The sequence below is a fragment of the Emericellopsis cladophorae genome, assembly GCF_022114955.1.
Source record: "Emericellopsis cladophorae strain MUM 19.33 chromosome Unknown NODE_28_length_274560_cov_118_130999, whole genome shotgun sequence".
Classification (NCBI taxonomy): Eukaryota; Fungi; Ascomycota; class Sordariomycetes; order Hypocreales; family Bionectriaceae; genus Emericellopsis; species Emericellopsis cladophorae.
In genome coordinates, this window is record NW_026250953.1 from 137,667 (window position 1) to 160,472 (window position 22,806).

Consider the following 22,806-nt stretch of genomic DNA (forward strand, 5'->3'; position numbering starts at 1 on the left):
AGCCGCAGCAGGGTCGCGCACATCCTTTTCGTATTCGGGGCTCCAGTCGACTGGATGGATGGATGGATGGCGGTGCTTGGCCGACCAGAGCCCGTATCCACCATCGCTCCACTCGCTAGTGACCGTGACTGTGGGCCGTAGCCCAGCGGCCACCTGCCATCACCCTTTGTGCTCACGCGCACGCCACGGCCACCAGTCTCTTCCGTCGCATCAATCCTCCTCCCGAATCACCAAACAAGAACACTCGCTCATTCAGTCACAGCCATCCCGACATTCTTTCGCCGACGCCTGGCCCTTCACTTCACACGCTCTTCATTCTTCTCTACAATTCTCCTTTCATCTCCCTCTGTCTTTGCTACGTTTTTGCGTCCTTGCCCATCATGAGGCCAATTTGGGGTCTCCCCCTTCTCATCGCCCTCGGCAACGCCGGCGAACTCGCCAAGAGGCAGAACGAAAGCACTTCAAGCAGCGATGCCGTCAGCACGGAAATCAATATTGTCACGGAGACGACGACAGATGCCGACCCCACAACCACCGACGGAGGAGACAGCACGACCACGGAAGACCCCAGCAGTGACACAACAGTCACCGTCACCAGAACCATAAGCGGCGGCGATGGCGATACCGCCACTAGTACCAGGACGGTGTCTACCACGCGCACGACCACCATTGCTGTGACAGAGACCGTCTTCAGGACTACTACCGTCACCAGCAGCGACGAGGAAACCGCGACTACTACCATCTATGAGACATCTACAGAGTGGGCCAACGAGCGCCGCGGCATTGAACTGGCCATGCGCACTGTTGCCCACGTGGATGCCGTCCCGACCACCCACGCGCCTCCCCCGGTCGTCACGTCCGCTGCTGAGCACAACCCTGCCATGGCCCAGCCGAGGGCTCACCTCGCCAAGCGTGACACTATCACTGTCACGGAGACCGTCACCGGGGACCAGGGCGCCGATACTACCGTGGTGGACACAGTCACCCGCACCGCCGTCTCGACTGCTACGAGCGAAACGACGGTGACCGAAGACGTGACCGAGACCGAGCAGGCCAATGCTAGAACCACTGTGACTGTTACGAGCACCCTCACCGTCACGAGCTCCAGTGTTTCCACGGGCATCTCCGAGGCCACCGAGACGAGCAGCAATGACGATGGCGATGGCGACAGCAGCAGTGGCAGTGGCAGTAGCGATGACAGCGATGGTCTCTCGACTGGTGCCAAGGCTGGCATCGGTGCTGCTGTGGGTGTCGCTGGGCTCGCCATCATCGGCGCCATCATCTTCTTCTGCTGGCGCAAGCGCCGCAGCGGCCCCAAGTACAACCCTGACGACAATGCCTTTGGCGCTTCCGAGGTCCCTGTCGGTGCCGCCGCCGCTGCTGGCGGTGCTGCTGGTGCTGGCGCTGCCGCCGGTCCCCGCACGCCCGACATGTCCCACACTCCTTCCACCAACAGCCACCTCACGCCCGCTGCTGCCGCTGCTGCGGCCGGGCCGAAGCCATACCAGGCGCCTGAGGGATACCGCGGGACAGCCATGGGCGATGGTCGGGCCGGGTACGCCAAGCCAGAGACCTACGGCGCCGCCTACACGCGTGCCTCGGGCATCAACAAGAGCCCAGGCCCTCTGTCGCCCAGCCCCGTCAGCCCGGACACGGCCTACTCCCGTCCCGCGGACCGGACTAGTACTCTGCAGTCCGGGCCTGATGTCCTGCCTGAGCACCCCACGGCCGCCGAGATGGACAGCGCCTCCTACGCCCAGCCGCAAGAGCTCGGTACACACAATGACGCTGCCGCCTCTCGCTGGGCGAACCCCCATGCCACGGAGATTGATAGCCAACCGGCCCTGAACCAGTCTCATGGCCCTGTGTACGAGATGCCATCAGAGAACTATCGATAGACAGCTCTCGACAGACATGGCGCGAAGACGTACACTGAATCACAAAATCTACGATACACATAGGAATGGGAGTTTGGTAGTTTAATGGTGGCGCTCGTTTGGGAGAAGCATTACATAGGAAGAGGGAAGGTGAAAGTCGGCACACTTTTCTATATCTTTTTGCATATAATATCGCACATATGTCGTGTGGGCGCAAACAATTTATCATGTCTCATCTCTTTTACTCGTCAATCTCGCATGATGTCCTCCATGGCGCTAAGATATCCATAGTGGAACGTGGTCAGGGGGGTATGAATAACGGCCGCCGGATCGCGAGCAATTCCGAAAGTATGCATGGCAGCTAGGGGAAGTGAGGGCGACAGGTGAGATAATATCTTCCCTCCCATCGTTGCTTGTTTGCTTACACCGCACAGGGCTGCGGTCCTACCAGGGCCTTGGCTGCACACATCACAGAGACAGTCGAGCTCGCCAGGGCTTTGGTGACTCGCAAGTAGTCTCACCCTGTCTGTGTGGCTCTGCTTAACCGCTTCTACCAAGGTGGCCTGCCTTAGTTGGTTTCTGTATTGTTCCGAACATGTGGTGTCCCCGGGAAAGACACACCAGTCAGCGCCTCTTTGAGATTGGAATACTTGCCATGTACAACACACAGGTCGAATGCCTTCTTGATTGCAACACTGACCCACGAGGGCGCACATACTTTTGCCCGTTCCGGGATGATGTTTGCTCGCGTGAGGCTTGGAATCCGCGGAGACATGAGGCCCATCTCGAACACACGGATGATGTCTTGCTCCATGAGACACTCGAACCCTTCGCCAGGGGCAACCGCGACAAGGCTGCTTGTGAGCCGCCCAGCATACCAGCGCGTCACGACTGCGAGAAGCGAATCCATATATGAGATCCAACTCTTATAGAGACCCTGTGCACCGAGCGGCGGGGGTGTATCGACCTCTTCAACCATCAACGTACGTCTGGAGTTTCTCAACTCCTTCCACTCATTACAAAAACATCTACAGGGAGCATTCTCGCCCCGTTCTACTCCTTTTCAATCCATCACCATGAGAATCTTTGCCTTTCTCCTTCTCTTCTTCACCTTGGTTGTCGCCAGTGATATCGGCACCGGCACCATCACCGTCGACACCGGTCTCAACGCCACCGAGGCCATGGATGGCTCGCTTGCGGCAGAGACGGGCATCCTCGGCATCACAAAGGTGGTCGTCCACACGTCTACCTGGATGCAACCATCGATCGAAGCAACAGCCAGCGCGCCGAGGGACGATAGTGCGGCGGTGTCGCTGATGGACCCGGGCTTTGTGGCTTTGAGCATTGCCTCTGGCATCATGATTATCGGCATGCTGTCAGTAGCATGATTTATTTGTTGGCGAGGGTGCGATGTCGAGGGCTTCTATTTGTCACGATTTGGTGGAAACGACGGATACATGTACTTGGATAGCTAGCTGCGCGTAATGTCAAGTCTGCCTCTTGCGAGATCTGCGTTTTCTGGAACAAAGATCATCTCAAATTGCTCAATCACACGAAGAAGACTACGTGGTTCTGCTGTTTTCAGCGGTACCGAATCCTGAACTTTCGAAGGGTGTCGCTGGCTCGCTGCATGCCCTTTGCGCTAGTGACTACCAGGGCATTGGTGGTTTACTGCGGCAAGCGGCTAAGGCTCTTGGGTCTGCTTCTCACGACCGGACAAGAGCTAGGTTGATCCAGCACGCATCCGAAATTATCCGTCTGGATATGAGCTACGGCATCAGAAAGGTCTGTCCTACCCAACGAACCAAACTCCAGTCATGCTGTTAGCAAGACTGAACGCTGCCCAGCTTCTGCGGGGCCCCGAGGCCAGTCCGAATTGGTCTCGAGCCTAGACGCTACGTCATCTATCGCTACTATCGCATCCGCACGCGGTTGGTCCCTGAAGTCCAGAAGTGGGAATAGGCTATAGCTAGAGCCTGGGCCTGGGCCGCTGGGAGCGGGCGGCAGGTGGCCTGGGTGATGGTGGGCTTCAAAGTTCTGGCAGGAGCAACGGAGGAAGCGAGCAATCTTACAGTTTCACCATTCCCAAAGCTCTTCCATCCCACGTTATTAACTACACCAGCACCTGTGATAGTCACGTTCTCGTCTCCACGACCAACCCATATCGAGCAGCCATCAGGATCATAGCGACGCAGACAGTAATAAGACTTTGAATTACTACTCTGTGAACGTATCACCCGCCAGCGCAACCATGGCGCAAGCACCTCCGCCCACAATGATCACCATCCCCCCGCCAGGGTCCAATCCAGATACCCCTTCTGAGATGCCGTATGCTCTCCCCCATCTCGCTACGTTTGCGCTCCGTTCCCCTGGCTAACTAGTCAAAGCGGCACGCCCACCAGCACGACCACATCCCTCAGCGCCCTCTCCACAACCGCCATCAAAGACGGCCAGCGCGGCCACTTCCCCCAAGGCCCCGGCTTCGAGCGCGGCGGCCACCAGCACAATTCGTCGACCACGAGTCTCGAAGCAGAGCGCGCCGACCGCATCTCCCGCCTCGCGGGCCTCGAGCGCGTATCGACCCTGCGCGCACCACCCAGCAGTGCCGGGGGCGGCGCGCCCTCCCCCTCCCCCTCCCAGACGACCCCGACATCGACCGGCTTCCCGGCCAACTACGCGCCGCAGCACCCGGTGACGCCGTCGTACTTTGACAGCAATGGCCAGCCTGTGGCCGTGACGAAGATGAGCACAGTGGGCACGGCCAGTGCCACCGAGAGCCACGCCACCGAGAGCCACGCCGGGGACGACGCGCGAACGACGGCGGCGGAACGAGACGAAGACATGCTCAGCACAGGTACAGGGTATAGGGGCGCTGGGTCGGTGACGAGCGCAGGGGGGGATCACTACGCCATGTATGAGGACATGCCCCCGCAGAATGACGACGACCGGATGAGCGACGATGACGGGTCCGCGTCGTTGGTCGGCTTCGGCGAGGGCGCGGGCAGCACAGTCTCCGGGCCCATCTACCATCGACGACCGGCGCCCGGCACGGCCGCGCATCAGGCTTGGGTGCTGGAGAGGACGAATTCAGGACTGAGCGACCCGCGACGGGAACGCGACTTTGCCGTCACCGGGGACGGGAGTACCTCTGCCGCCCTGCAGGAGCGGCGCGACGCGAGGCTGATGGACGGCATCGCGGCAGATCAGCATGCCCAGCCTGGCAGCAACGACGGGTACGTGGACACCACCGTGCGTGGGCCCGTCAGAGACGCAGAGAACATTGTGCAGCAGCGGTTGGATCATGGCGAGTCGAGCGCAGGGCCCAACGCGATGAGCAGCGCCGACGCGCAGGGGCAACCGCTGGGCAAGTTCTATTTCGAGGGGCAGCAACGGAAAGAATAGATAGCGCTTTTGCAGCAATGCTTGATACTGCTGGCCGGTATGTAGGTTGGGAAACGGAGTTCCTGGGTTGATTTGGGCTTGAGTGGCAAAATATAAGGTAGTCAGCCATGGACGAGTAGTGTCGATACGAGAAGCCACGATGGGACAATGCGTGGCGAAGCAATGTGTCTAATCCAAAAAGATTTGCATTGACAGGCATGGCGTCGTGGCCAAGTGTGAAAAAACGCCTCTCTATCCGTGCGCGATGCTCCAAGCAACGCAACGCCCAAAACGCCGTCTATCCTAGTGATAATGATACCTACTACTACCCCAGCGACATGCCAAACGGTAGTTGCGGAGAGAGCTCAAGCTCTTTGAGTCCCTGTATGCTATAGCGTCTTGCCTCTATATAAATGCCTCTATATGAAAAGCATTCCTGTATCCCTCTTTTCCAAACCCGTTCCTCGTCGTCGTCGTGTGCTGTGGTATCCACTACGCGCAGAGAACATCGACGCCCATGCGCCGCGCGACAGCCTGCCAGTCCCAGACGGCCACCCACTCGCTGTCGTCCATGAGGGCCCACACGCCGCCGAGGAGTTCGAGGATGCGGTCGCAGTTGCGCAAGCCCGTGTAGCCGCGTACGGCGCGCAGCGCCTTGCGCAGCCTCTCGCGTCGCTCCAGGTCGAAGCACGCCACACCGACGAGCATGCACGGGATGAGCAGCAGAGTCTGCGCAGGGTCCGAGGGTCCAAAGGACTCGAGGAGACTGAGGGACTCGTCGACGGCGCTGATGAGCCTTGGGTCGTCGAGCACGGCGCGCTTCTTGTTTTGTGGTGATGACCCCCTCGAGGAGGCGTAGCCGCGGGAGTCGTATTCGTGCATCGAGCTGTGCCGCGTCGGGCCCCTGTGCGGCGGGTAGCTGTTGTAGGTGGAACTCGACATGGGCGCTGATGCGGTGGAGACGACGCTCGCCGCCATGGACGCCCTGCGTTGGGGCGTGGAGGAGGACGACGAAGGCGTCGAGGACAGCCCGCTGACGGTGGACTGCGGCGTCGCCGAGGGCGGGTAGATGGTCCTGAAGAGGTAGATGAACATGGTCTGCTTGTAGAGCAGACAGATCCTGTGCCTGCTGTCGGTGGCCGGCCACTCGGGCTGCCACTCCTGTATGGCGCTGTTGATCTCGGCCGCTCTGAAGAGCATCATGTAGTCGACGGGCGGCTCCGTGGTGCCCATGATCATGTTCTGGCGGATGACGACGCGCAAGCCACTCACCACGGCCAGCCAGTGCAGCAGGCCGTCCGAGACGCCCACGAGTCGCTGGGGCTGGATGGGGGCGATTGGTCGCCAGTCCTCTGAGGACAGCCTTTCCGGGCTTGTGTCCGGGTGCCACAAGAGGTCGTCGGCGTAGATGTGATATTGGAAGAACTCGGTAATAAAACTGTAAAAGGTCGGGTCGAGTGGCGGCGAGTCCGCGATGAGCGCCTGGTAGCCCTTGAGGTGCAGTCGGTGCTCGCCGCTGTTGTTGCCCTCGATCCTCGTCTGCAGAACGCGGCACATGATCTGTCCATATCGGGCGCACAGCGTGGTCTGGTACTCTTCCGATTCGTAGTGCGGATCGTTTCGGTCGACGGTGTGGCTCATGTCCTCCCAGAACCGCTTCATGGCCTCGTCGTGGTGGTGGACAGATCGTTCCTGCAACGCAAACAGATTCGTCGGGTTCTCATCCAGCATTTTCTTCCCGTACGGAGCATCCCAGTCAATGTGTTTGCTGCTGATGGAGAGGATCGAGTGCATGAGGCCCTGGTGTCGGTTGGCGAGGTGCAGAATAATGTCCTTGAACGCGTTTCTGGACTCGCCCTCGACCGTGAGCAGGTTACTGAGGTTGCTGACATAGTGCTTCCAGAAGATGCGGTCCTCTGTCGTTTCGACGCCGTGGAAGAGGGGAAAGTTGGTGATGCTGGCTGTCTGCTCTATGCGCTCCTGCTCGGCCCTCTCCTTGCCGCTGCGCCAGACCTGCTTCTCGTGATAGCCCTCGCAGACTACGGCGTTCTTCTCGCAATTCATGCCTATAGTGCTCTGTCAGACAAACGTGGGTAGACCTGGCCAGAGACCCAGGTGCACTTACACCTCGGCTTGGCTTCATCGCACTTCTTCTTGCGCTTCCTGCATGTGATGCAGCCCGTCTTGGAGCGTCCCTTTGTGACTTTTGTGGCGCTGACGACGGACACGAGTGGGTGCTTCCTCGGACGTCCCCTGGGCCGCTTCACTTTCGCCGGACTTGTTGTGCTGTCGTTGGTGGGCGCCGGCTTGACTTGGTCGAGGGGGATGTCTTCGTCGGCCTCGACTTTCGGTATCACCAATGCACCCTCCGAGTCCTGCTCCCACTGCGTCTCCTCCTGGTCGATTTCGAGGTCTTCTGCGTTTCCGCCGGACCCCCACGAGTCGGCGTACGTGGATGAGGCAGGGTATTCGGCAGCGTAGGGAGCGGTGGCGTCGTTCGTTTGCATGTCTGGGGATATTCGGTCGTCCCAGGTAGTCGCACCAGCGACAGACGCCGACAATTGATCCATGGTTCGTTCGACCGGAAAATTCAAGGCGACGGGCGGTGCTGAGGCGCACAGACAGCCATTTGCACGGTAGGAGCAAGACGTTGTCGTCGTCGTCGTCGTTCGTGGTTGCAGTGGCGGTCGTGCGTCGTCGGGTCAGGCTGGACAAAGGGTAGTTGGCGGTGGAAAAGATTGCGAGGTGCTGGTCGTCCGAGTTCGATGGATGATGGATGGGTGGATGGTACAGTACCTCAGGTAGGATGGTTGAACAAACGAACGGATGGAGGGGCAGGGGGTGGGGATGTCTTAACTGCTTGCGTGAGATGGAGATTCCGACATGGCCACTGGCTGAGACGGGGTCAAGAGGGCTCCATCGTCGTCGGCAGCATGGACGGGCGAGCAGATCCCCATGAGATGCGTCGGAACTCCACTGTTCTTGATGGCTGGCTGGCTGCATACATGTCAGCAAGGGCGGCATCGTAACGTAAGTGTGAAGTGGTGTGCTGCTGGGTGCTGTGAGTAAATGAGTGAGGACGTGCCACCACCGTTTTGCAGGACCGTTCCGTGGCCGTCCGTTCCCTCACGAGATGGGTGTTTATTGGTGGATGGCACGGGCCGTGGGCGTGAAGGTTTGCTGCTCATTTCTTCTGCTCGGCAACAGCCGTCGGGCTCCTGGGGAGGGACTGTCTAGACAGTCTGATGAAGCATTTTGGCTTCAAGGACTCCAGTCGTGGAGCATGTTCGTTCACGACGTGAATCTGCACGTATCCGTACAGCACAGCGCTATGCCTCCATCTCGACCGACCGTCCAGAGGGCTCCTTTGCTAATGTCAGTCTAGTCGGTCTTGGCGCGCTGTTTCTCCACAGGCTTGAATCTTGATCCATGCTGGGAGTTGAGCATTCGAGGCCCTGTTGCGACTTGCTGCTTGTGGGCAGTTCAGTGCAAGACCCAATGGATTGTGTTGATGCGATCCAATGTTTTTCACCGCCAGGACTTGTTTCTCTTTCGATCCTCGCTAATAGCTCAAGGGGTGCATATATCTCGACCTGGCCCAATTCGGCCCAGCCCAGCTCAGCTCAGCTCAGCTCAGCCCAGCCCAGTCAAGGTCCAGTTGGACCTTGGACATGTGTCGTCCTGGGAGCGGAAGATCAGCGCTGCACACCGGCAAGCCACAGACCAATCGCCGTGCTGCCGACTGGAACCGCAAAGACCAGACATGTCCTTCTCGCCCCCGACAGTGATGGCAGTTGACGGCTGAATCAGCTGCCAGATGCGAGGCAACGCGCTCGGCCTCACGTGTCCAGTCTCGTGAAGGCACCGGCTCCGGGTAGGCAGGAAGCGCAATACGTTCTCTACATGCAGCCCTCTATGAGGGCTTCTCTATTTCAGGACACCGTGACGCTTCACCCTCAGTATCTTGGCATACATCCATCACCGCCCGCCGTGAGCCCGAGGCAGCCTAATCGGCATCCTCGCGCATCAATGTCTGTCACATTCGGCGTTTCCTACCAGCCGTCCTACAACCATACTGCATGACTGCACCGCACCGCCCATGCGCAATGATCGCATCGGCTCGGGCCACCACCATTGGCAATCGAGCAGCCGGAAAGACGCGACTAACAAGGTGACCCAAGACATGGAAGAAACCGCCATCATTCTTCCAGCTTACCATCCAGACCGTTCGCTGGTCAAGTGATCATCGTCCTACGCGCCGGGTGGCTGCGGCTGACTGACGAATCCGCGCCACAAAAGGTGCCACAGAATCACATACTACATGTAGTCCTCTGCGGAAGAGTTCTTTCGGGCAGGTTTCGTTTCTGCAGAGTTCTCACCATCTCACCCAGAGTCCCAGACTTGGTGAAGACGCCTCCACCTCCCCTCCCCCACACCACACCCAGCGGTCTCGATCTACACGGGAAAGATGCGGTCAAGACCGCCTCGCCCTCAGCTGGGTGACCGGTCACGCTACCCTGCCCAACACTTGGAGTCATTGGGCGCTACCGTGCCCTTGGCGTGCCAGACATCGGGAAGTTCTTGTTCAGGCTCACGTCCGACATGTTTTCTCTGACTATTATTAACACTGAACCTCGTGTGATTTCTGGGACTAGCCCATGTTACGCATATTGTTGATCCGCAATTGCGGGCCAATTCTCCCGATTCGTCGCCTATCCATGTCCACGAGTGCTACTCACGCTACGTCCGGTACTCACCGCTCTGTGTCGTCGTCATGCGCGGAGGGTTCGATGACAATGCCCAGCCCACTGTTCCTCGTCTCATGCCGAGCAATGGATCTCCTCACCGTTTCGCGGCTCGGTCAAGCTGTGACTGGGACAAGGTGTATTCACTATACAAAGCGTCCACCGTACAGACCAGACAGCACAATAGGTTCAGAACGAACATGTCACTTCACCGCTGCCCGCCCGCCATCTTCAACCGCGTCGAAATGCAGCCTTCAACCCGCCGTTGCTCATCTTGCTCAACAACTCCATGCTTTGCGGCTTGCGAAGCCGTTTCCTTCCCGTGTCCACCTTGAGACCTTCGGGCTTCTTCCCCTTGTACGCTGACGTTGGTGGCAGTGGTGGCACAGGGTTCTCATCCATGGCACGAAGGACATCGTAGAGTGACTCGCGATGGCCAGGGTGTACACTGCTCTGCGAAAAGGTGCGATTACGACGGCGCAATGAGCCATCCTCTGGGACGCCCTCGAACGGCTTGTAGTGCGGCGAAGGAGTTGTCGGTGTCTTGGGGCGGTTGCGGCGACGAAAGAGGTTGCCGAATGTATACGATGGTGTACGCGGCGCACAGTGGGGAGTAGGAGGCTTATGGGGGGTAGCCTGAGATAGGCGCTCGCGCGTTGTCATGTTTGACGGCAGGGTTGAGTAGGCAGTCATGATGGGGACGTGTTTTGGACGACCAGGCGTCGGCTGCTGGGTACCAGGAGCTCGCGTGTCGGCAAAGTATTGTGCTTCCGATCGAGGGAGGATCGTCATGGTGTCGCGGCCTTTGGCACGCTCAAGGAGGAAAGAGCTCAGGTCGCAGCTATTACGTGTTGCAGCAGGAGAGTCGGGAGTCGGCGGGCGTTCCTTGCTGGGCCTAGATCTACAGATCTTGAAGCGTGGCTCGTAGTCTGGGATCGTGGGCGAGTGCTGCGGTGCGCGGCTGCGCTCGGTATTCTTGGTCGGCGTGAAGCCTGACGGCCTATTGGCCGCCGTGCTCACGACAGTGGTATCTGAAGTAGATTCCACAGAACGGATGCTGGGCGTGGAGGGACAGAGGACTGGTGTTGTAGGCTCAGGGGTGGTTGCTCTTGAAGCTGGTCTTTTGCCCGACTTGGATGGAAGTCGTAAAGGTGCCGGCTGCAACTCAGCAATCATGGACCGCGCGGAGTATGCCGCTGTCAGTTGAGTTCTGTGAGCGTCTTCTGGATGCAAGAAGCCATCGGTGCTGTCCAGTACGTTGTCCGTGAGGCTTTCGCGGCTGTCATCAAGTGGGCTGTAGGCCATGTTGTGATTTTGAGTGTTTTCTTCCTCTTCTAGTTTTTCAGGACTTGACTTGCTGCAGGCGATGTCCTTTGGCGGGATGACTGTCTCCTGGCTGTCTTGAGAGTACACAGACGACGCATCACCCGGATCTGACGCAGTCTCAGCATCAGAAGCGGATTCTCTGGCGAAGAGCTCGACGCTACAGCTAGCGACGTACAAGATGGAAGGCAGATGGAGAGTCTCTTCGGCAGATCCGGTAAGAATGCTACCAGTTGACATGGATTTACGATGGCCCTTGCTGTTCATCATAGTAGAGTTCCGAACCTGGTTACGAGGCAATTCTTCACTGAACGTTGTTCTTGGTGGTGGTGCAACTTCGCTCTCTGAAGACGACGCTGTATCTGCGGAGTGAGACGTAGCTGGAGCGCGTGGCTCCCCTACAGCCATAAGATTGTTCGTGGAGGGGAAAAGCGATGTAAGCGCACCCAGATTCAAGGACAGGCGCGGACAGCTTGGGTCCGACATTTGAACAGGCACCTTGGCCTGAGCAGGATCGCTAGATCTCTGTCTCTTACAAGGACCGAGAATACTGGGCATCCTGTTGATGGACGCTGGGATAACAGGGAGAACAAGAAACCTCTCCCACCCAGTCGTCCAACGCCAGATCTTCTCAGGGGCGGGCAGTTGGCAAGACCTGTTCTCACTGGCTGCGTCGACCCTCTCCAACAACCACATGCGTGTATACTCCAAAGGCGAAATGCGTGGCTGCGCAAGGCCGTAGCGTACGTTGCGCTGCTCGGACTGCTGCGATATTGTTGATGACCGGTACGATGGCGAGGGTTCCGTCGGTGTGCTTGGTGTACTGTCGTGGCTAGGCGCGCGTCGCTTCGAGATGTAGGCAGGGTCGGATATCTGCGATTTGAGCACCGGCTTGCGCTGGGCACTTGTGCTTGCACTTCGCATGTCCGTCCTGGACCGGATACGGCGGGCGAGTCTTTGCCAGACCTTGCCCTGCTCCCGGATTGACTCGGGGATGGGAGGGATGGGAGGTATCGATGCTGCTGAAGGGGTGTTACGAAGGAAGGGGGTCTTCTTGGGGCTCCTGGGTGGCGTAGCCGTGTTGCTGACCGTGTAACTTCCCTCGTCGTCGCTGTCGAAACTGTCCTACGTGTTCTGACAAGGTGTTGCTCTAGGGATTAAGAGACCGAGGGCCGCTTTCTCGGTGGATGTCAGGTCCAGCTCCCGAGCTAGAGGGTGCTCGTCGAAGCCGTTCTGTGACAGCGGTCGACAGGGCTTCCAATTGCCCTTGCCGACGCCAAAAGCCCAGGGATCGGTCTCCGCAGCGAAGAACTCGCGTCCGGAAACCCCCAACAGGAGGGCATTAGGCACTGGAGGGGCTGGTGAGACCATGACGGACTCATTGGCATTGTCCACGGAGCCATGTTGACAGTGAAGAGATACCAAGGACATGCCATCTGACGTGGTGCGAATGGTAGATCCAGGCAGTGTCTCTGTGCGCTTTTCTATGGAGTCGAGAGCCTCGAAGCACGCATCCTCTAGTTTCTTGGTCTCTTCTACGTATCGGACAAGACTTTGGCGAGAGTGTTCGTAGTCGGGCAACCCGCACCAGCTGACGAGCTTGATTCGTATCTCTTCAAGCTTATCGGCGGAAAATGCATCGGGGGAGAGAATGTGGCGAAAGATGGTGAAGCGGATGCTTTCACATAGGCCAGCGGAACAGGGCGAGGGCGCAACGTCAACACCATCCTCCAGGTGTGTGACCGAGGAGAACAACGAGTTTAGAAGTGCCATTGTTTTTATGAGATCGACACAGCCTTGCGCGCCCTGCTCGAGGTTCTGCATAAGCACCTAGTCCATGTCAGCAAGGTTTGAGTTGACAGAGGAGTCCTAAGAGGGAGGATGAGTGCTCACGGAGGCGCGAAATCCAAGGTAGAATTGGGCGTAGCGTTTAGCAGTGGTGCTCTGGAGTTCTGAAATTATCCTCTCGCGCACTTCACCAACATTTGACTCTATGGCCATGGCTTCCTTTGTTGATGCGAGAAGGCGCTGGCGGTGATTCTCAGCCTTGTCAAGCCAGCCCAAGCCCTCCAGAGCGCGATCATAGACAATGCCTCCATCGTCCGTTCGGCGGAAGACAATATTGCAGGCATCTCGCAGTTTCTTGCGCGGATTCACACCGTGGCGGATCTCGTTGGTTTCGTGTGCCGCCTCCCAGTCTGTTCGCAGCTGGTCATGTAGCACGGCATTACCGTCGAAGGCTCGCAGTCTTCGCTGCACAGTTTGAGCGTAGCCGACTTCACGGCTCGTGAGGTTTAGTGTCGAACAGTTGAGCAATTCTTGAAGCGCGAGGCGGCCTTTGCTGAGCCACCAGTCCTCGAGCTCGCGGGGCGTCGGAGGCATGCTGGACTCAGGCAGGGTGGTCGTTCAAATGGAGGGTACTTGTTAGTTGAGCCATATGATGAGGAAGTGATCCGTGACGGCTATGATAGCTCAGAATATTAATGCCGGAGATGCAGGGCAAAAGTCTTGTAGTTGAAGGTAAAGTGAGCGTACACATAAGCTACCCGGTAGGCCATCCTGTGGTTGTAGTGCGAGTATGCCGGACAGTGGAGCCAACGCAGCCTCCCTCTACACGTAGGCGGCCTTGACCTCAGTTCGAACTTGCGAGTGGACAACGAGGTGCAATTCCATCATATCAACAACATTTGAACCGACTTGCTGATGACATTGGTATGTCAGTGTGATAACTGCACTGCGGACCCGGTTATTTACATGGTCAAATGTTCCCACATGGAACCCTAGCCAGCTGGGCCTAAGACATCCCTGCCTGCACCGTTAATTTATTGGAGGCTGTCGTGGACCCAGCGTCTTGGAGCAGTCCCAGTTCCAGATCGCCCTAACCCAGGGGAAAGCGGGCTCGGTTCGCCCTCCGTCATCTCGCCCATCGGTCTCAATTCACTTTCCGTGTCCTCGACGGACGCAGTCGCTCTTTTTGCAATGATGCTCACGCGTGGAGGGGCGCGATTGACGCGTTTGGCCCTGGTGCCGAGAGTCACACTGCATGAGACCTTGAATGCATCTCGGCAGCCCTTGCTGCGGGCGCGCTTCGCGACGTATGGCGCGAGGCGAAGTGGTGAGTCTGCCCTGCCTGCCCACATGCGGGAGGGACGGAATGTGGCGGTCATGGGCCTGAGTTGCTAACATGTAACCTGAAAAGACACCAACGCATCGTCAGGCAAGCAGGATGCTAAGCAGGAGCCCAAGGAACCGACGCTGCTCAGCAAAATGGGCGAGTCGGCCGCGACGACGTTCGCGTCCATCTTCGTGCTCGCGTCTGGCTTCGCCCTCGCCGCGTACCTCTACCACAAGAGCTACAAGCTGCTCGTCGTGGCTAAGATGACGCGTGCCTTTGAGCCTGGGGACCCTGTGCTGGAATTGGCTGCCATTGGCAAAGATGTCCCTCACGCGCCTGGCGGCAACGATGACCACTGGGTTGTTCGTCCCGAGCAGGACCAGGTGAACAAGATTGTCTCTGGCGAAGTGGCTGGCCACTACTTCCTGCTCGTGGGCGAGAAGGGGTCCGGCAAGAGCAGTATGTTGATCGAGGCGATGCGCCGGATTGACGGCGACGCCGTGGCCATGTTCGAGGCACACCCGGACCTAGAGGTCTTCCGGCTGCGCTTAGGCAAGGCGCTGGACTACGAGTTCCACGAGGATTACATTGGTGGCTACTTTAGCGAGCGGGGACCTCGCGAGTCGACTGCCATCTTGGACATTGAGCGCGCGCTCAACAAACTCGAAAAGGTGGCCCTGAAGATGCGCGCCTACCGCAGGAAGCCCCTGATCGTCATTGTCAACCAGATGCACCTGCTGCGCAACGTCGAGGAGGGCCGCGACCTGATCGAGCTCCTGCAGCAGCGCGCTGAGCAGTGGGCAGCGGCAAACCTCGTCACCATGGTGTTCAACTCGGATGATTACTGGGTGTACGAGCGACTCAAGCAACTGGCCACGAGGATGGAAGTCATGAGCGTCACGGATCTGCCCAAGAAAGACGCCATGGCCGCCCTCTCCAAGTACAGGAAGAAGTACCTAAAGCAGGATGTGAGCGAGGAGATCTTGGAGGATATCTACAAACGCGTGGGCGGCCGCCTCAGCTTCCTGAACCGCGTCGCCAAGAGCAAGGATATGATTGGCACATGCGAGAAGATCAAGGAGATTGAGAAGCGATGGTTCCTCAACCAATGCTGGATCCTCGGCATGGAGATGGACGACGATGTGATGGATCAGCAAAAGTGGGCGTCGGCGTCCATGACCCTTGCCAAGGCACTCGTCGACAAGGAGGAGGACATGGAGACGTACGACGACGAGCGCGGCCACACGCTCCCGACGTACCCGTTCCACATTGCCCAGCAGATCATGACGCGCTGCGATTTCATCCGCGAGCTCGACAGCCTCAACCTCATCACCATTACCAGCCAAGCCGACGTGCGCGCGAGCAGCGTTCCGATGCACCGCGCGTGGCAGGAGATTTGTGCTCTGGAAGGGTTTGACAAGCTCCTGGAGGACACGCTGCAGCGCATCAACGACATTGAGAGCCTGGGCCGCACGAGAGAGCTGGTTGCAAAGGACCTGGTGCTGGGTGGAGAGTACGAGATCAAGAAGGGGCCAAACGGGATCACTGTAAATCTGAACACGCACGAAGACGACGACGGTGACGAGAAGGAGAACTAGTCTAGAATGCTGTACATTCACTTGTAAATCTCATAGTGTCGCTCCGTATAGAATCAAGCACGCAGCCATGCATTTGCCTCAATTTCCAGGCACCAAGCCACCTGACCAATCCAGCTAGAGAGTCCCCAATCTTCGTCGACCCACACAAGCACAATTTGCAATCTCCTCACCCTACACCTCTTCCCTCACCGCGACACTGCCCATCCGCCCATTGGCATCAACATCCATCAGAAAAAAACGCGGATCCAATGTCGAGTGGAAGCAAATGGGCTGGCCTCGGCCTAAATTGGTCCAGCTTTGGCTCGCAGAGCAAGGATCGCGCGCAAGAGGCGGAGAAACCGCAGCAGGACGCCCCAGACGCGACCGACGCGCACCACCCGAATGACGCAAACCGCAGCAGTGGCGCTGGTGACTACGACGACAGCAGCAACCGTCGCAATGACCTCCACGACACAAACGGGCGCGCCATGGGCGGCTTGGATGATGACGACAATGTTGAGGGCGTCGACATGAGCATGGACGACTTTGGCACCCTCGAAGTGTTTGACAGCAACGCGGTCGAAGCGCCCTACTCGTCCCAGGCGAACGCGGTGTCCTTTGCGCGCAACAACCAGGCGCCCCCCGCGCTCATGTCGGCCGAGGAGCCACCGTCCAGCTCCAAGAAGTCGAAGAAGGACAAGAAGAAGAAGAAGAAGGGAAGCAAGAGCAAGCACAGACCCGATGATCCTGACGTGGAGGAGGCGCCTGCGGAGGAATCGGCCCATCGCCACGCGAAGCGCGAACCCGTCGAGGTCGGCGATGGCCCTGCTGCGGTGGAGGCGGAGATGACGGAGGTTGTCACGGTGCCGCAAACCAAGCGAAAGCGCAGTTCGGTCGACGCCGATGGCAAGTCGACGAAGAGGCCCAGGTCTCGCGAGCCCCAGACGGCAGAGGACGGCGAGTTCCTGCAGCGCGACAGCGCGTCCGGGCCCGCGCGTGTCGAGGAGGCCGTAGACGAAGATGTGGATGTCTCTGACCCCCAGGGCTCTCCCAGTGTCGCACACGTCCGTCGCCACAGCCAGTCTGGCCAGCCCACCGCGACGACGAATGTCGAAGAGCTTGCCCGCGAGGCACTCACCGAGCATGACAATGGACAGGCTGAGGGTGGCGATGCCGAGATGGCCGACGCCGACGCCGAGCCCAGGAAGCGCGCGTCGACGCGTAAGAAGGCTAAGCCGACCTTCTACGACGAGCCGCAACAATTTGCGCAGGAAATGCCGTCGCCGTCCGCGGCCGAGCTGAAGCCGCGAAAGCGCGCCAAACCGGCCAAGAAGAAGCCAGAAAAGCCCAAGGCTGAGGTTGTGCCGTACGGCGGCGACGACGAGGACGGCGACTTTGACAGGAAACAACAGAAGCCCAGACGCAATCGCATGGAGGGGAAGACACAAGGGCGATTCTCCAAGGAGGAGATTGACCTCCTTCGCAAGGAGTGGAAGGCATTTGCCGAGGAGCATGGCAAGACGGACGACGAAGTCATTGCTGTACGTTCCGTTTGTTCCATTCCTTGCCTTGTACTCGTAGCTGACTGAACAGATGATGCACTCCCGCGGAGGTGCGCAGGCTGGCGAAATGCACGCGGAGCTCTGGAACCGGCTGTTTGAAAGGTGCCCAGATCGTCATCGGCAAAAGGTCATCAACACGTGCCGCAAGAACTTCCACAACTTCGTCGCGCGTGGCGCCTGGGATGAGGCGCAGGATGACGAGCTTCGTGGTCTTATTGAGAAGCACGGGAAAGCGTGGTCACACATTGCCGCGCTCCTCAACCGCCACCCAGAGGATCTGCGCGACCGCTTCAGGAACTACATTGTCTGCGGTGACAACCAGAAGAAGGACGTCTGGAGCGAAGCAGAAGAGATCAGACTGCTCCGAGTCTACCTCGAGGCGCTGAACACCATCTACGCTGCGCGTCGTCTGACGCCTGGGCGTGAGTACACGAATGCGCCAGAAGACTCGATTGATTGGCAGGAAATCAGCGCCGCCATGGACAACACGCGCAGTCGGCTCCAGTGCATCACCAAGTGGAAGTCCTTCCACATCTACCTGGGTGAGGATGAGCATTTCCCGTCTCTTGCTGAGGACGCGCCCCCAGGGTCGTTCCAGCTCGAGCTGGCCCGTCGCCAGCTGCAGGAGATGGGCGAGGAACCGCGTCTGCAGATGATCAGGGCCATCCAGCAAAGCGGTGCCTCCAGTGACCTGAAGATCCCCTGGTCCAAGCTGGTCGATCGCCCTTGGCGCCTACAGTGGCATCGCCGCGCCCAGGTGCTGCTGTGGCACCGCCTGAAGAAAACAGTGCCCGACCTTGGCAAGGAGAAGGACAATCCCCGCGACATTGCGCAGTGGCTCCTCGACTACCACGAAGCGCACCATGCGCTGCCCGAGTTCATCGAGGAGGAAGGAGACGATGAGGTGGAAAGCAAGCTCCTGCAGACGCACACGACACCGTACGCTGAAGGAGGTGCCAAGGCTAGGGGCAGAAGACCCAGAGTCTCTCACGAGTACAAGAGTGCCGATAAGGTGTGGGACTCGGACGCGGAGGGCGAAGGACCTGCGGGCAAGGAGGAGCTGCAGATTGACCCTGCCCTGCAAGATCTCGACGCCGAACTCGCGCAGCCGACCGAAGAAGACGGGGCTGCGGCGGATCTGGCCGAGGAGCCGATGGCGGAGACGCAGGACGGCTTTGATGTGGAAGAAGTGCTGACCGACGAGAGGAAGACGTCCAGTAAGAAAGTCAAGAAGACGTACGGCAAGCGCAAGGGCGGGTCGTCGTCGGTGAAGAAGTCTAGCGCCATGCTGTCCCAGGACCCGATTGAGGACGATGAGCTTCCTGCGGAGGGAGGGTCCAAGGGGTCTGGGAAGGCGACGGTGGACGATGCGGCGTCTAGTGATTTCGAGGAGGGCATGGAGGATGTGCCCGCTCGCGGTCCGGTAATTGAGGAGGTGTAGGCTTTGGGCTGGATGAGTCTTGCAAGGTATAATTACTGGTCGCTATGGATGTGCTTTGCTAATGAAAGGATCGTGTCGGCGTAACGGGAGGGAGGTATCGTTATCCATAGCTCGCTATGAGAGGTGGCGACCGTGCGAATGAGCAGGTAGCTGTATAATCGACTGTCTTTCTGTCTGCCCGAGTCCTTTAATTCCGCAGCGGATGGATTCCGCGATCCGCCTGAGCATGTCGCGCATCATGGCGGCAGTCAAAAATTGCCTTTTACTTTCACGGACACGCGGATGCATTGGATTCGATGCGCGCTACTCCGTACAAGGCAGCATTGCGCGTCCCATGCGGCTGGACCGAAGACTCCTAGTCAACGAAGAGAGAGCACTGGCAAGGCCATTGCATATTGCAGGACACGTTACTTGGCGTCCGCCAAACGCGCGTTCCAAAGTCCTTGAACTCATGGATGAGAGCGGGCCTTGGGCACAGAGTCACGGGCCCAGTTAACTGCCGACCCCCTGGTCCCAGACGTGTCGCACCGCCTTTCTCTGACATATTCCCGTGCAGTCTCCTCTTACCTTCCTTCTCACTCTCTGCTTTCTTCTCATGCCATGAGCATTCTCCTCAGCATCTACCGTCAATATGACAGGGAACACGGTAGCCGTGATCGGTCTGGGTGAGTCTTGTCGCCGATTTCACAGAGATGGGAGGCGTTTGCTAACGGACATGCAGGGGCGATGGGGATTGTGGCGGTCAAGAATCTGCTGGAGGAGGGTTTCGACGTGACTGGATTTGAAAAGAGTGGCTATGTCGGTGGACTGTGGCATTGTACTGAGGATAGAGACACTTTGAGCGTGTTAAAGGGTGAGTTGTTCTTCCAGCTGTGGGACGCACATCATGTGCCGGGCTGACAAAGGGAGATAGATACCCAGGTCAATGTCTCGATAGACAGGGTACGAGCTAGATATGTGCTTTGAGGGGGTCTCCTTCTGACGATTGTGCACAGGGCTGCTACACAGACTTTCCGTTTCCCAAAGGTTGCTCTACTTGCCTCACCGCTACACAGTTGCTGACGTTGGAGCTCCAGGAACGCCACCGTTTCCCTCCGCTTCCATGGTTGAGGAGTATCTCGAAGCATACGTCGACCACTTCCATCTCCGTCCCCATTTCCGCCTCAATGCGACTGTGGAGAGGATCGTACACGTGGACGAGAAGCAGCAATGGCGGGTAGATGTGCATGGCGAGGAAGCGAGGTACTTTGACAGGATCCTCATGGCTACAGGCCCGCATGTTCGTCCCAGCATGCCTCACATCGAAAATTCGAGGCTTCTCGCGGCTGGACGTATACACTCCCAATCTTTCAAACGGTAAGCTTAGCCTCTCCAGCTCGTGCTGCCAAGCTGACACCCAACGAGACCGCAGGACTACGCTGGAAAAAGGGTGCTGCTGCTGGGACTGGGCAACACCAGTGGTGACATTGCCCATGCGCTGGTACCTTACGCCGCATCGATACGTATAGCGCACCACCGTGGCGCTCTCATAGTCTGTTGAGTACATTCTGGAAATGCTACGTCTCCCTAACATGAATGCTAGATGCCACGCCTTGTCAACGGCCAGCCGGTCAACAGGCTCGTCACTCAGCGGCATATCAACGCCCAGGGTTTCATCGAGCGCTTCAGTCCTTCCCTCGTGGAGAATACTCTCAATAAGAAGGCAAAAGAAGTCATGACAAACTCTTTCGGTGTCCCAAAGCCAGAATGGGGTCTCGAGCCCGCTCCGTCCATGATGGTAACCACGCCTGTCGTGTCCGATACACTCATCGACCACCTGAGATCAGGAGCGGTGGCATCTGTACCTGGTGTGAGACGAGCCGTGGGGCCCCGACAGGTCGAGCTTGTAGATGGGGAAGCCATAGAGGTCGATGTGATCATCTGTTGCACGGGCTACCAGAATGACTTTGGGATCCTGGATCCTCGATACGATCCCAGTGCGAGCCAAAATCCACACTGGACGGCCGCCCCTGGGTCAAAAGGTCGCCCGCTGCCACGGTTATATCAGAATGTCTTCTCCCTCGGAAAGCCAGAGTCACTCGCGTTCATGGGATGCGTGTGGTTCCCGACGGGGGCGTTTCTCTTGGCTGATCTGACCAGCATGTCTATCGCCCAGGTCTGGAAGGGCAACTCGGATCTTCCGACGCGCGACGTCATGCAGAAGTGGGTAGACAAGCAGGAGGAAAGGATGGTGGCACTGGCGCATCGAGGGTCGCCCATTCCTGCGTCTGTGCCGCAGAGGCAGTGGCTGGTATGGGCGAACGCGACCGCTGGGCTGGGCGTGTTCGAACGACTGGGCTGGGGCCCCAAGGGGTGGCTCTTCTGGTGGCAGCAGAGGGACGTGTGGAGGATGCTTATGGATGGCGTGCTCACGAGCGTCATGTGGAGGCTGTTTGACCAACGGAAACGAAAACCCTGGGCTGGTGCTCGGGCGGAGCTGGAGAGACTGAATAAGGAGGCGAATCAATGATGAATCAAGTCCTCCCTATCTTTATAGCAACCGAGTACTTCACACTTCTCTCGCCTCCTTGGGATAGCTCATGCCCTCGGGATGGTTGTCTTTGCACTCCTCAAACTCCTCCCACCAGCTCAACGTCTTGAACCGCGCCCACCACTCCCGTAGGAGCCCCAGTCTCTCATCTTCAAAGCTGTCCAGCTCATACCCCAGCCACTGGTATCGCGCCGGCCCTGCAAGTGCAAAGTCCACAACCCCAGGACCGTCAACACCAGGTGTAAGCCATCCACTGCTCTTGAGCGATGGCGCCGCCCAAGCCTGCAGCTTCAACAGACTGCGGTGGAATGCGTCACGAGCATTCCACGCGGCCGGGTGCGAGCGCTGGTTGGGATCCATGCGCGACCACGACTGCGTGACGGGCGTCGCGTGGCGCATGTAATAAGTCATGTCGACCCCGGCGAGGTTGATCTGCCCCAGCAGATCCCACGTCAACGCCCTCATGAGAGGGCTCCTGCTGGCGAGACGTGGGCCTTCAAAGGTATCCTCGATAAACATCATGATAGACGTGCTTTCGTGGATCCAGGTCTCTGTGTCGCCGTCTCGCACACGCAGGCAGGGGGTGCTTGTTCCCGCTGGCTTGGGGTCGGAGGGGTTAGACTCGGCCGTGGAAAAAACGCCGTTTGTGATTGACATGGTTTGGAGGTTGAGTGTGAGATGGAGTTGTGTCGTCTCGCCGGCGAGGAGGGCGGCTGGCGAGGCGACGAGACCCTTTTGGAGGAGTTGGTAGACGATACGACGGGGGAAGGCGCCGCGCGCCCAGATAAAGAGGGTGTACTCGGGCATTCTGGGCAAGGTGCTGATTTGGGGTTTCTCGGGACGTTGACAGGACCACCTCTTATGGTTCGAGAGTGAATGTCAATGCGGCATAGGGGGGGGAGAGAAGGGATGCTGTCCTTATGTACTGAGACGACGGGGACTTTTCAATGTCGAAATCAGCGACTCGCAGCCTACCTTCTGTGGCCAGTCATGGCGAGATGAGGTTACAGCGTGGGATTTGATTCCTTGGTCGACATGATCGCCGGACACTACGTCAGGGGTAAACAGTGACCTCGGACACTTTCTTCGGCCACTTTTGCGGCGACGAAAGATTACAATATGGATAGAACAGCAGGTCCTCGGCTTTGGAAAGGAAACGACCAGCACGACCAGCTCTACCCGATGTAGTTTCCTCACTTGTGACTCGTGACTCCGACAATAAGTCATGATTCGGGTATCTTCTGTTTTGACTCCT

The 22,806-nt window shown here is 58.3% G+C and overlaps 9 protein-coding genes across 9 annotated transcripts; 6 read left to right on the plus strand and 3 right to left on the minus strand.

The window, feature by feature from the left end:
- Positions 1-380: 380 nt before the first annotated feature.
- On the plus strand, positions 381-1,898 carry J7T54_001079 (uncharacterized protein; the record flags this gene model as incomplete). Its single annotated transcript, XM_051507130.1, has 1 exon — positions 381-1,898. The coding sequence occupies one exon, from the start codon at positions 381-383 to the stop codon at positions 1,896-1,898; it is 1,518 nt and encodes a 505-aa protein (XP_051361627.1).
- A 1,055-nt stretch (positions 1,899-2,953) lies between these two features.
- J7T54_001080 (uncharacterized protein) lies at positions 2,954-3,265 on the plus strand (the record flags this gene model as incomplete). The annotated part of the gene is made up of 1 exon (XM_051507132.1): positions 2,954-3,265. One exon carries the CDS (start codon positions 2,954-2,956, stop codon positions 3,263-3,265), a length of 312 nt encoding a protein of 103 aa, XP_051361628.1.
- Positions 3,266-4,152: 887 nt separating this feature from the next.
- J7T54_001081 (uncharacterized protein) lies at positions 4,153-5,279 on the plus strand (the record flags this gene model as incomplete). The annotated part of the gene is made up of 2 exons (XM_051507133.1): positions 4,153-4,205; positions 4,265-5,279. 2 exons carry the CDS (start codon positions 4,153-4,155, stop codon positions 5,277-5,279), a joined length of 1,068 nt encoding a protein of 355 aa, XP_051361629.1.
- A 471-nt stretch (positions 5,280-5,750) lies between these two features.
- J7T54_001082 (Transcriptional regulatory protein-like protein) lies at positions 5,751-7,765 on the minus strand (the record flags this gene model as incomplete). The annotated part of the gene is made up of 2 exons (XM_051507134.1): positions 5,751-7,324; positions 7,384-7,765. 2 exons carry the CDS (start codon positions 7,763-7,765, stop codon positions 5,751-5,753), a joined length of 1,956 nt encoding a protein of 651 aa, XP_051361630.1.
- A 2,469-nt stretch (positions 7,766-10,234) lies between these two features.
- J7T54_001083 (uncharacterized protein) lies at positions 10,235-13,708 on the minus strand (the record flags this gene model as incomplete). The annotated part of the gene is made up of 4 exons (XM_051507135.1): positions 10,235-11,436; positions 11,863-12,389; positions 12,456-13,156; positions 13,220-13,708. 4 exons carry the CDS (start codon positions 13,706-13,708, stop codon positions 10,235-10,237), a joined length of 2,919 nt encoding a protein of 972 aa, XP_051361631.1.
- A 597-nt stretch (positions 13,709-14,305) lies between these two features.
- Positions 14,306-16,039, plus strand: J7T54_001084 (uncharacterized protein; the record flags this gene model as incomplete). Its single annotated transcript, XM_051507136.1, has 2 exons — positions 14,306-14,441; positions 14,526-16,039. The coding sequence occupies 2 exons, from the start codon at positions 14,306-14,308 to the stop codon at positions 16,037-16,039; spliced, it is 1,650 nt and encodes a 549-aa protein (XP_051361632.1).
- A 248-nt stretch (positions 16,040-16,287) lies between these two features.
- Positions 16,288-19,021, plus strand: J7T54_001085 (myb-like DNA-binding domain-containing protein; the record flags this gene model as incomplete). Its single annotated transcript, XM_051507137.1, has 2 exons — positions 16,288-17,559; positions 17,612-19,021. The coding sequence occupies 2 exons, from the start codon at positions 16,288-16,290 to the stop codon at positions 19,019-19,021; spliced, it is 2,682 nt and encodes an 893-aa protein (XP_051361633.1).
- A 631-nt stretch (positions 19,022-19,652) lies between these two features.
- Positions 19,653-21,530, plus strand: J7T54_001086 (Dimethylaniline monooxygenase [N-oxide-forming]-like protein; the record flags this gene model as incomplete). Its single annotated transcript, XM_051507138.1, has 5 exons — positions 19,653-19,686; positions 19,743-19,874; positions 20,098-20,300; positions 20,433-20,552; positions 20,604-21,530. 5 exons carry the CDS (start codon positions 19,653-19,655, stop codon positions 21,528-21,530), a joined length of 1,416 nt encoding a protein of 471 aa, XP_051361634.1.
- Positions 21,531-21,569: 39 nt separating this feature from the next.
- J7T54_001087 (uncharacterized protein) lies at positions 21,570-22,358 on the minus strand (the record flags this gene model as incomplete). Its single annotated transcript, XM_051507139.1, has 1 exon — positions 21,570-22,358. The coding sequence occupies one exon, from the start codon at positions 22,356-22,358 to the stop codon at positions 21,570-21,572; it is 789 nt and encodes a 262-aa protein (XP_051361635.1).
- Positions 22,359-22,806: the final 448 nt, after the last annotated feature.